Source organism: Mus musculus, chromosome 17 (genome assembly GCF_000001635.26).
Source record: "Mus musculus strain C57BL/6J chromosome 17, GRCm38.p6 C57BL/6J".
Taxonomy (NCBI): Eukaryota; Metazoa; Chordata; class Mammalia; order Rodentia; family Muridae; genus Mus; species Mus musculus.
The window spans coordinates 73,534,040-73,546,139 of record NC_000083.6 but is presented as its reverse complement, the minus strand read 5'-3'; the positions used below and the strand labels follow the sequence as shown (position 1 = coordinate 73,546,139).

General features: G+C 47.2%; 1 protein-coding gene across 3 annotated transcripts in view; it reads left to right on the top strand.

The window, feature by feature from the left end:
* Nucleotides 1-12,100, top strand: part of Galnt14 (polypeptide N-acetylgalactosaminyltransferase 14) — a 218,932-nt gene that overhangs the window by 165,999 nt on the left and 40,833 nt on the right. For all 3 annotated transcript variants that reach the window (XR_003952183.1, NM_027864.2, XM_006524940.4), the window contains exons 3-6: nucleotides 1,017-1,115; nucleotides 9,227-9,294; nucleotides 10,553-10,618; nucleotides 10,780-10,901. Coding sequence is in view for 2 of the 3 variants with exons in the window: in NM_027864.2 (NP_082140.2) it covers nucleotides 1,017-1,115; nucleotides 9,227-9,294; nucleotides 10,553-10,618; nucleotides 10,780-10,901 (355 nt within the window). In the remaining variant the exon portion in view is untranslated. The remainder of the gene's footprint in view (nucleotides 1-1,016; nucleotides 1,116-9,226; nucleotides 9,295-10,552; nucleotides 10,619-10,779; nucleotides 10,902-12,100) is intronic.

The window sequence follows — 12,100 nt, the reverse complement described above, 5'->3', positions numbered from 1 at the left end:
TGCAGTCTTTAAGCATTTGGTCCCAAAGAGCCATCAAGGCAGCATCACTAGAGTGACCACAGTAGACATCAGTTCTTTTAGCCCAAGACTGGAGATCTTGAGTATTTCATTCCCAGACTTGTGTGAGAGTCTGGTTTAAAATGTGAGCCCTATTTCCAGGATAATTGAAAAGGCATCTTTGTACAAATTATTTCCAAACTATACCAGAGGACTCAGTCTCCTCAAAGCCTGTATGTGGGTCTCTGGACTTTCAGCTAAAAGCTAAGCAAGAAACGGGAAAAATGAAGAGCAAAAAGCTGACCCACCAAGTACATTCTTTACTTCTTTTTTTTTTTCATGTTCCAAAACCCCACCCATAATTGGGCCACCCCTGAAATCATGAGAAACAGGAGGAAGCCTACACCCAGATGACAGCCCCCAGTGACACCAGCCTCACTCGGACAACCCATTTTCATTATTATAGCAATTCTCAGGCTGCGGGCTACAATTTTCACTTGAGGCAAGGTATTAAATTGAAATTACCCCAGAGGTAATAGTCATACAAAATAATCCTGGACATGTGAAAGCAAGTGATTTCTCAGCACGAGACTGTATGGCTTATGCTGAGGTTGTAGGGCTCTGCTTCTTTAAGGAAGTCAGACTGGGAAGGGGTGGGGGACAGGAAGCCAGCCATCAGAGCGGACCCACCCCTGAAGCTGCTGGTCCAGAAGTCAGTATCATTAGGCTTCTGTTGGCTTGGCTCTGCTGTATGGCCAGAGGCTTGGGCAAGAAGACTTGAAAGGGCCCAGATTTTGAGTAGAGTTCAAGTTTGGCTCATCCCACTGTTAGGAGATGCTGTCCTTGAACTCAGGAGTTTGTAAGTGATCATATTTGTTCCTGTTTAAATTCCAAGCCCAGGATTTACCCAGGTGGTGGACATTCAACTTCAGTCATTCTCAGATGAAGCCCGTAGTCCCAGGCGCTTAGTTCTGTTTTGTACTCTAAGGTCTTACTTATCATCTGGTTTTGTTTGCCAGATGTTCGCTGCTTGTGTATTGCACGGACCTTCCTCCCACCAGCATCATCATCACCTTCCACAACGAGGCACGTTCCACTCTACTCAGAACCATCCGCAGGTAAGCCATCTTCCTGTCTATGGGTCAACACTAGCCTGATACTTGGTCAAGCTTGTGACTGCTCCCTGGGCATCCTGCAGGCACATACCAGGTACCAGTCTATACATCCTATGTTTCCCCTCTGCCACTCCTCCAATGCTGATGAGAGAGGGCATCGTCCCATTTTTAAAGAGAAAGACAGATACCAAGAGTGTCTGGTCACTTGCAAACATTCAGAAATCAAGCAGAGGAATGGATAACAGGCCCTTTGTCCTTCTACGCTAGGCTATCTGAAGACATGGGCTGCTGCGATCCCAACTGATGAAGAAAAAGCTCAGACAGATGGGTTGCTTGTTCCATCCCCAGCCTCTGGCTAGGATCAGGACTTGAGTGTGTGCCCTAGGCTGCTCATCCTGTTATGCTTTTCCAAAGCGGAGACAGTGTTGGGATGTGGAGACAATGGCAGTCAATCACTAATGTGTGCTTTCTGGGCATCTACTGCCGACTCCAATCCTGCTTCTCCTGAGCTTCCTGGCCACCTTGACACTCAGCCTCAGACGTGTTACTGTTGGAAGAGGTCTGTCCTGACATCAGCAAGCCAGTAAGCAATACTCTTCCATGGCCTCTCTATCAGCTCCTGACTTTAGGAGTTTATCCTGACTTCTTCTCAGTGATGGAATGTATCCTGAGAGTCACAAGATGTAGTAAAGCGTTTCCTTCCCAAGTTGCTTTTGGGCATGACAGTAATAGAAACCCTAACTATGACACTTCATGTCCCAGAGACATATAGTTTGCTGGGCATCATGTGGGAAGGTTGTCTGATACACAGATGACCAGAGAGAGTCGCAGCAAACCTTCCCCTCTTCATCTCCAATAGGCAAGCAACACTGTCTCCATTCTTCCACATCTATGTGCTACGGCAGTGGGGAATTCTGGGTGGAGGGCAGTAAGCTCAGCAGTAGGCTTAATCCAAGGGGCCATAATACATCTTATGTGCACAGGTCACTAACTGGTGAGTGTAGGGCCAAGGAATCCCTTATAGGAAAGGATCCACCCAAGTAAAAGAAAGAGCAGTTTCACCTGCATCCCACATGTCTTTGGTACATCATGGCTGTCTGTTTTCTCCAGCTACTGACCATTCTCTAGCTTCTGTATTCATGTCATTTTACATGTGATTGCCCAATAAGGCAACAGTTCTTCATACACACACACACATAACCTGACACACATACACACACACATTCCAGGTCACTATCAGTGTCACCAGAGTGTCACTATAGATAGTGAAGTGCCTTGTTTGTTTGCAAATCAGTGTAGGCATACAGAGGGGACAAGGAAAGGATGGCTTCTATGAGGACTCCCTCCATATTTCAAGTGTGCTCTTGCTTCCTAGCTGGGCGCTGTAAAGGCACAAGGCTCAGGCCTGGTGGGAGCATCATAGGAAGGATGATGGTGAGAATTGCAACCTTGATGAACTGTTGAATTTCTCCAGAGGACAGAAAGAAAGCCCTGAAGAACTCTCCAGTGGTACAGCAGATAGCGATCTGTGTGAGAGAGTCAGGCTGTCTGTCCTATACTGCTTGGAGAAACTGTAAACCGTTCACCTCCTACAGGATTAAAGAACATGCATGGTCCATGACTTTATATCCCAACCCTTCTGTCTCACTGGTAAGATTCTAGACCTAGCGGGGCACTTTTCCAGGTGAAGGTAGTTAAGAGTTTGGTTTCTGGGGCCATATTTGTCTAGCTCTGACTGTAACAGCTGTGTGACCCAGAGCTGAACCTCTCTGCCTCTGTTTTCCATTCTGCTAAATAACAACTATGATTACTACTAATTCTCTGAGATGATTTCAGAGAAAACTAAGTGCTAAAAGGTTAACTGTTTTCTGCAGGATCGAACATATCACATCTATGATTATAAAAGGGAATTTACTAGATTAATTTACAAGATCAGTGCCCCATAGTCTAACTATAGTAGGCTATTAGCTGGAGAACCAGAGAAACCAGTCCAAAAAATTGAAGCCTCAGAATAAAAGGTAGGAGTGGGGAGCACAGAAAGAAAGATGGCTCAAACAGTAACGGCACTTGCCACCAAGTCTGGAAATAAAGTTCAATCCAAAGGTTCCACATGTTGGAAGGACAGAACCAACTCATGAAAGCTGTCCTCTATATAAGGGCCTTGGTAGGTACACACACACACACACACACACACACACACACACACACAAATAAATAAATATATGGATAGATAGATAGATAAATGTAATTGAGTTAAGAGAAGACTGGCACAGCCCCAGTCTAAGACTGACATCCACAAGGCTCCCTGGAGACAGACATACTGGTATGATTACACATTTAAGACTGAAGACAATGACATTTGACATCCATGGACAGCCATAGTATGTGTACCCACTCAAGAGTTGTCAATCTGTTCACCAGTAGGCTTCCTCCTTCCAGGTTTGTACTGTCTGAGCCCCTAGCCCAAGGTATGGTGCTGCCTACATGAGGTTGAGTCTTCCCTCCCCACTTGGATAATCCACATGGCAATCTTCCTGGAAACACCTCCTCAGACATGCTCAGAGGATGTTTTACTAATTTTTTTTAGTTGTGTCTCATAATCCCTCCAATGTGCCCATGAAGATTAATCATAGTAAGCAAAAGACTGGGACCTATTGCTGGCGCAGGGGAGGCATCAGTGTGGTTATGAGCCTCCGGTCCTGATAGATAACTGTGTTCTGATGTGGTGGTGCTCCAGTGTAAGGAGATGCCAGAGCCTCTTGGAGAGCTTGCTAGAACATGCTTCTTTGGGCTCCAGCCTCAGAGATTCTGACTCAGTGAGTCTGGAATATGGCCTGGGAATTTGCACTTCTAACAAGTCCCAGGCTGTGGCGATGCCGCTGGCTCGGGGCTCAGGCTTTGAGAATCTCAGCTGTGCATCATGTCTGTTGATGTTAGTAGCTTCAATAATCTATCATCAGTGCCCACATTCCGAGAGCAACTGCCATGTGCCAGGCATGGTGCTAAGCGACGCTCACAAAGCCGGGGAACCGTGGTGCTTGAAGGCTTAGTTCAGCTGACTGGAGCCCTCCTGCGGACAAGGAGAGGCTGCCCACACATGTACTCAAACCCAAATCTGTCTCACTCCGGAACAAGCACACGGTCAGCAGGTCCTGGGTCTTCTTTCAGTTGGTATTTATGGAGCGTTTGATAAAACCTGTCTTGCATATAACACTGTGGAGTTCACGGAGCAATTTCAAATAGATTTCCTCGTTTCAAACGCACAAAAGCCTGTGAAGTAGGTCAAGTATTAATATCACCTGCTTTTACAAGAGAAAGGTAATTACAGAAGGAACGGAGGCAGGGAGCAGACCCATTCAGGACTACACAGCAAGCAGGTTGTAGGGCTTACTTAGCACTCCCCAAAATACCCTGACATTATCTTGGGACACCCCCCCCCACACACACACACACAGATCCAGTAATTAGATCACAGAATCCAGGGTAGCAGAGGAAGTCATAGATTCTATTTATTGTAACTGCATGAAGGAGACAGATCCAAAATGAAGCAAGACAAACCCTCTGGCTGGCTGGGCCCTGGGGAAACAGGAGGATTTGCTATGCTGAGGGGCAGCAGGTGAGAAGCCTGCACTGAAGAAGCTGTGGGGAGGACTTAGGGCAGAGAGCAAAACAGCCAAGCTTTAGATGACAGGAACTGGTGTGTGTGTGTGTGGGGGGGGGGGTGCTGAAAGGAGGGGTCCTGTGGAGAACCACGGCCCCTGGGCTGGACTTAACCTTCTTTTCCAGCCACCTTAGGTACCCAGAGTGCAAGCTCTTCTCAGGCCCTCGGAGCCTAGAGGCACTTTTTGGAAGACCTGGACCATCACTTCAATTGCTCTGACGACAGAGGCACAAGCAAGCCAGGTGTTAGCAGGAAATGGTCTAATTAGCACTTACTGCTGACGGTTTCTTTCCCTTTCTGTTTTTTTTTCACCCCCTCTGTTTTAAACCCTGGACATTTTTCATTCGCTAATCATCTCTCAGTTCAACCTGCTCAGAGCTACACGCGATTTACCCTTTGATGTTCACAGAAGAGAACTCTTGAATTTCAAAGAGCCGGCGGGGATTTGGGGGGAATCGAATGTAGAAGCTCCAGTGTAATCAAACCTCATTAGAGGTTATTCTTCAAGCAGGTTTTTTTTTCCCTCTGTCTGCCTCCCTCTCCCCTCCTGCCCTGATTAGAGAGCTGGTGGTTGGGGTTTGCTGTGTTTTCTTTGGGACAATCACTGAGAGCAGTCTCTTCCCACCACTGACTGGCAGAGGCTTCAGCCTCCTTCCTTACCCTGTCCCCTACCTCCCCATAGACAATGACAACTGCCCGGGCTTTGTGTTGGGGTTCCTCTCTCCACCTTACTCTAGTTGCCATGGTGAGAATTGAGGCTTCATAAATAAAGGTAGCTCCAGGCAAAGTTCGTTTCTCCTAGAGTCTGCATCCTGCATAGAAAGGGGGGTGGAGGGGTGGGGCTGTACTGGAAACAGGGCTCAAGCAGATCTGAGAAAGCGATGCTCAGAAACCCCCCACCCACACCCTGCTTCTGCTATACACTGGACTCCGAGTGTATTGCGGTGGCTGTTGTGAAGCAGAAATACGACTACTATGTAGAATAGCAGCGAAGTCACTTGTCCCAAGCATAACAGCTTTATAATGCTGAAGGACAGGCTTCTGGGGGGTGGAACTGACTTCCCTGGCGCTCTTCATTCAGTACTCAGTGCCCAGCACACAGGAGGTGTGCACTAGACATCCTTCCAACATATAGACCAGATCAAAGGATGGGATATTACCATCTCCAGGGGTATTGCTAGGCTCTCCAGTTCAACCCCCATAGTTCCCCAGCATTCCAAAAGAAATTAAGAGACAGAAATCAGTGAAGGTGTGAGGAGAAGCATGATTCCCTCCTTACCAACCTGTGGTCATCTGGTAATTTATAGTAGTCCAGGAAACAAAGGCTATAATATATTGTAAATTTAGCATTGAGGTGGGTTAACCCATCCTGTTCTGGGGCAAAGGGATTTGGTTCCCAAGTTACCTTCACTGTGTCAGGTTCTCTATTAACAGAGATGGCTTTTAGGTCAGGTCCAGTCTGAGAAAAATGGGGTAAGGCATTCTGTCTTAAATTCCTTAATGGGGAGAGTCCCACAACACTGGGCCCAGAGTGGGGCCTGAAAGTGACCCAGGCTCTCTGCAAGTCTCAGCCTTGGTCAAAGGAGCTCCTTCTGTCAGGAGGTAGTCACAAATGCAGAGATGCACGACCAGGCAAAACGAAGAGACTGAGTGTCTTAAGCATTCAACCCTAAGTGGAGAGTCTGTGTCAAGCCCCTCTCCCAAGCAGGAGACAGGATGGAAAGAGTGTGAGAGTCAGAAGGTGGGGAAGAATGCTGAGAAATGCTGGACATGACAAGGACATTGCACTCGTGAGCTCAGAAGGCTACGGTCACCTGCACAAGAAGACCAAGCCAGTCAAAGGCCAAGCATGGTCCGAGAGGGCTCACAAGGCCCCACCCTTAACTGAAGTGCTGTTGGCAAGTTGATAGCTGTTGGGAGAGGTGTGACCACTGCTGGTCTGTCCATCCTTGGTGATGATGATGTTATACCTATGTGAATATGAGCATCACTAAATGGGTTCAGTGAATGACTATAAATAAAGAACAAAAGGGGGTGGGACATGGAGTTTGGAGGAGAACATTTGAGGAGGTCAGAGGGAGTCAGGAGGGGAGAACCAGGGTTTATACATGCTTTCTTTAATCTCAAAGAATAGGTAAAAAATTGTTATTTAAAGAAACACTGCTAAATAGCTAGCAGCCGTTGGAACTTTATCTCTAATACAATGAATAGGGAAGGTGAAAAACAACTTTTCTATGGGAAATTATTTTACCATCCTTATTATAAGTAAAGAAAATGTAGATTTAGAGTTAACAAAACATTCCCAACTTGGCAGAGAGGGAACTAAATCTGTTTAACAATTTTGAGGGAAATATTAAATAATAGTTTTGTATTATTCCCCTCGGGGGAATATAATATCCCCTCAGGGGAACATTCCCCGAGGGCTGGGGAAGTAACTCAGCCGGAGAAGCACTTGCTTGTCGAATTAGTATAAAGTCCTCAGTTCAGATCTCCAGCACCCATGAAAAAAGGCGGGGATGGGATGGCTGTGTGTACTTCCATAGTGATAATGTTGGGAAGCGGAGACGAGAGGACCCTTGGGGCTTGCTGGTCAGTAGTCATGGCAAACTGCTGAACTCCATGTCTACCTAGTGAGGGATCTTGCCTTCAAGAACAAGGTGAGAGTAATTCAAGAAGCTATCTTTCTTAGTGAGGGTTTCTCTTGCTGTGAAGACACACCATGAGCGTGGTGGCAGCTCTTACAAAGGACAACATCTCATTGGGGCCGCCTTAGAATTAAGAAGTTATAGTCCATTGTCTTCAAGGCAGCACGCAGGTACATGTGGTGCTGGAATGGTAGCTGAGAGTTCTGCGTCTGGATTGACAGGCAGAAGGAAGAAAGAGTAACACTAGGCCTGGCTTGAGTGTTTGAAACCTCAAAGCCCACCCCCAGTGACACACTTCCTTCCAACAAGGTCAGACTTACTCCAGCAAGGCCATACCTTCTAAAGTCCCACTTCCTATGAGCCTATGTGGGCTGTCTTCATTCAAGCCACCACAACACCCAACATTGAATCCTGACCTCCACTTTCATATGCATACAAACACATACACAAGTGCACACACACACACACACACACACACACACACACACACACGCACACACACACACATGCACACACACACGCACACATGCACACAAACATGTACGCATGTACACATACAAAGATCTCCAGTATCTGAAAGAGAAAAGAAATGTCAGGGATTTTTGGATTGGCATTTGTGAAGCTGAATACTTGTTCTGGCCTGACAGAGTTTTGTCCCTAGTTCCACTCATTTAATAGGTACAGGGCAGAAGCCATTTGTATTCTTAATTTGGAGGTCAACCTGAAGCTTGGATTCTCTGTGTCTGTTAAACACTAATTCAGTGACTGTCTGATAGCTGGAGGGAGAGACAAGTGTCTCTCTTTAGAGTGTTTTCCTCTCTCACCAGGGCTTCTACCTTGACATCAGGGTTACAGGGGCAGGAGGCTGCCTGGTAAGGTGTAAAACCAGCTGCCAGTGTCAGGAAGGGAAGAGTGCTGTGAGAGGCTCCAGCTAAAAACCTGTGAAAGAATCCCAAGGGAGGAAACAATTAATTCCCCCTAAGTAGATTGGAAAGCTGTTAGAGAGGAAACGACATTTGAACTGGCCCTTGTGGGCAGCTTAGGGCCATTTCAAGGCCTTGAAGAAGAGGCTCTCAATAGTGAACAAGCAGAAGAAATTCAGGCAGCAGCGCTGGGTGTGAATAGCTGCGGGCAGCATAGGTCAGCTCAGGGATACGAGGGTGTGGTGTGGATCATGCTGAGGGCTTGCAGTGTAGGTAGTGGGGGAGGCACAATGGGATTTCATCTATTTATTTGTGGCCACATGGAAATCCATACTATTGGATGTATGCGTTTTAAAGGTCACTTGAAGGCCACCAGGAAAACTGCCTAGGACTGAGAAGAGCTAGGGCAGGTAGAGGCTACAGTGATAATCCAAATAAAAGTAGGCAAACTGGAGTGAAAGATAGTGGGATGTGCCTATAATCGTGTACTTGGGGATCAGATGTTTAAAGACAGACTGGGCTGTACAGTAAGGCCTTGTTCACTCACCCATAAAAGAGGATGGACCAGAACAGACACAGACAAGGTGATAGTGGTTTAAGTGTAAGATCCAGATAGAAGTAGTAGACTGGAGTTTGGGGAGAAGGAGGGTTGTCGTTGGTACCACCTGGTTTTCTGTCTGAGTGGGTCACTGGGCAGCATAGCACTTACTGTAATGAAGAAGGCAGAATTATATCCTCAGTGCCCTGGATGAGTAACAACAGGATGAGTGGGCATCTTCTGGTGCCCCTACATCTTCATTCCTCCTATGTGATGATATTTATAAAATGGAGTTGGTACATGAATTTTGCATCTAGTAGAAGTCATAATTTCTCTTCTTCCCACAGTGTGTTAAACCGAACCCCTATGCATCTGATCCAGGAAATCATATTAGTGGATGACTTTAGCAATGACCGTAAGTACCATTGATTATTGACAACGGAGTCAGAAATGTCTGGTCCTAGTCACTGTGTATGGGGGGGGGGGGGCACTGAGACTCTAGAGGTGAAGGGAAGCTAACTTGGGTAGCAGACTTGCGTGTTTATGACTAAGCTTCAAAAAGTGAGCAACTTTATATTTGAGAAAACTTTTGCTGCTCTCTGCTGTAAGTTTTTGAGGACTTAGTTACCTAAATTTGTTAGATTCCCACCCAGGATGGTTGGGGAGTGAGTGTCCATGTGTGGATGAGTGAATATTGTATCTGTGCCATTAGCTTCTAACTTACATTCCTAGACAAAGGAAGAGGAACCACAAATTCAAAGGACCATCCTTAGAACCCAAAGCCCCATCAAACTCCTGATGTTGATGCTGCATTAATATGCCCATAGGAACTGAGGCTGCCGTGTTCCTCTCTCTGAGGGACCTTGACACTGAGAATCTCATGGGATATCCCAACACACACCTATGACCGTGTGGGCCTTTGGGCCATTCCACTCTCTGGATATCATCAGCTCCTGAGTCACATCTCCGTAGTTATATCATAAAAGAACCCAGGGCCCACCCACTTTTTCTCCTTGATCCAGTTTCCCAAGTAAAACATGCTGGGATCCCTAGACATCTGAAAGTCACAATGATTTTAGAAAGATCAGATTCAAGTATCCATGGTGCCAGTTCCAACCTCTAACAGCCACTGTCCTGTTTGTAGTTCTATTCAGTCAACCATTTCTAAAGGAGGCAGTGGGACCCTTCCTCGAAAGGCCTTGGGGCTCTTGTTCGTCAGGCTGGAGACCACCCACCCATTATCAGCTCTGTTGTGTTGGAAAACTCTGGTGGCCCTCATGTTCTAAAAGCAACGTCCAAAGTTCTTCCATTGCCGGCTTCCAGGCATTTAAAACTAGACTTACTGTGGTGAAGAGACTCTGAGTTAATAACCCAATGGTGTGTAGCAACGGAGATGGCTCTGGGATGACCAGCCCAAGGATCCACATCTGGACCATTTCCATGAAAGCATGCAGGTCCAGCTGTGTGGTGACCTGTTCCAAATGGGCCCAGCTGAGGTCACTTTACTGAGTGACTGTCATTCCCCTTCCATGACTGAGAAACACCTTGAACTGAGGACCAGGTTCTGCAGGCAGGGTGGGGAGGGCAAGTAAGTCTACCTTCCTGACCCTTCCTATTTGCTCGTCCATGGTCACATCCCAGGTGCTCTCTAAGCAAGGCCTTTGTCTTTGCAGCCGAGGACTGCAAGCAACTCATCAAATTGCCCAAGGTGAAGTGCTTGCGCAACAATGAGCGGCAAGGTAGGCTGAGCCATGGGGCAGAGCTGGCACGAGTGGTGTGTGGGGCATAGGAGTGGTATTATGTGTCTGGGGGTTCAAGGACATACTGAATGACTCTTATGTGATCTTGCTGGTCACTGGAGCAACAGTGACACCCATCTGGGCATTCATTCACTATCCAGGTCTGGTCCGGTCTCGGATGCGAGGTGCTGACATTGCCCAAGGCACCACTCTGACCTTCCTGGACAGCCATTGTGAGGTGAACAGGGATTGGCTGCAGCCCCTGTTACACAGGGTCAAAGAGGTGAGTCAAGCTGAGGTAACAGGTAGCATTCAGTGTCCTGGACAAGAGAACAACATTACCTGGAACTGTATCTGAGTTCTGGGTAGGGTTATCCTCCCGAATGCTGACTGTAGGGAGACAGGAGCAGAAAGAGCCAGTTCCAGGGGCCTCTGTCTTCCCATCCACCCATGGAAGGAGTCTGTCTCGTCCATGACTCCTACCACATGCGTTACCACACAACACCTGCGGGCTAAGCCAGGAGGCCAGGTGCTGAGAATGGAAGACCCTTTCAGCTCACCCTTGAATTACTCTGAGATCCTGTATGCTGCTTTTTCTGTGCTTCAGCCACCAATCTACAAAGCAAAGTGCATGTTTATTCTTCTCCTCATTACGTTGTCCTCGCGGAGAAACCCTTCCGTTCTTCTGGATCACTACAGAGCACATTGTCAGTAATAGACGCTGGTGTTACCTGAACCTCCTAGACCACTGCCTTACACAGTGTGGGAAGTGGAGTCAGACATTGGTAATGCGTGTACCTATTTCACAGATGAGAAAAGAATGTCCCGACTGTTAGGTGACATGATTTAATATTCTTTAGGGATGGCATCTCAGGCAGCAGCCAAGCAGCCCATGGCCTGGAGTAGGCTGGTTTCCTGCTCTTCTTCGTTACCACTCACCTCCTGCCTGCATAATAACACTGCTGAAAGGGGAGAAGAGCCCAGTGGGCAAACTGCTCAAAAGAGAACTAGGGAGGCCTTGCCACTTGTCTGTTGGATGGAGGATCCTCAGCAGGTTGACGGAGCTCTCACACATGGGGCTAGTTGTCAACACCCACTAGGGACTATTCTTGATGAATAGTCCCTACTGGGTGTTAGTCCCTTAGCATTGTTCAGAACAAACATTTTTTTCTCCATATAAATCAGGCAGAAGGATCTGAGCAGGGAAATGTTTATACAAGCAGGCCATTTGACTGAGGGTTTTTCTTGGCATCAAAGACCCTTCCAGAAGCCTTCCTACCCTCTGTATTCTCATCCCAACATCTCCAGGCTCCCCTGGCTTCTGTGCTGGCACTGATGTGCTGTTCCCAATCCTGCCATCACATTGCCAGTGTCCTATCTGTGTGTGTGGTGGGGAGGGGGCGTTGTATGTGTACATGGTGTGTACACACCCCAGTGCACATGGTAGCCAAGGACCAATATGGAATGTGTTTCCTCTTTTGC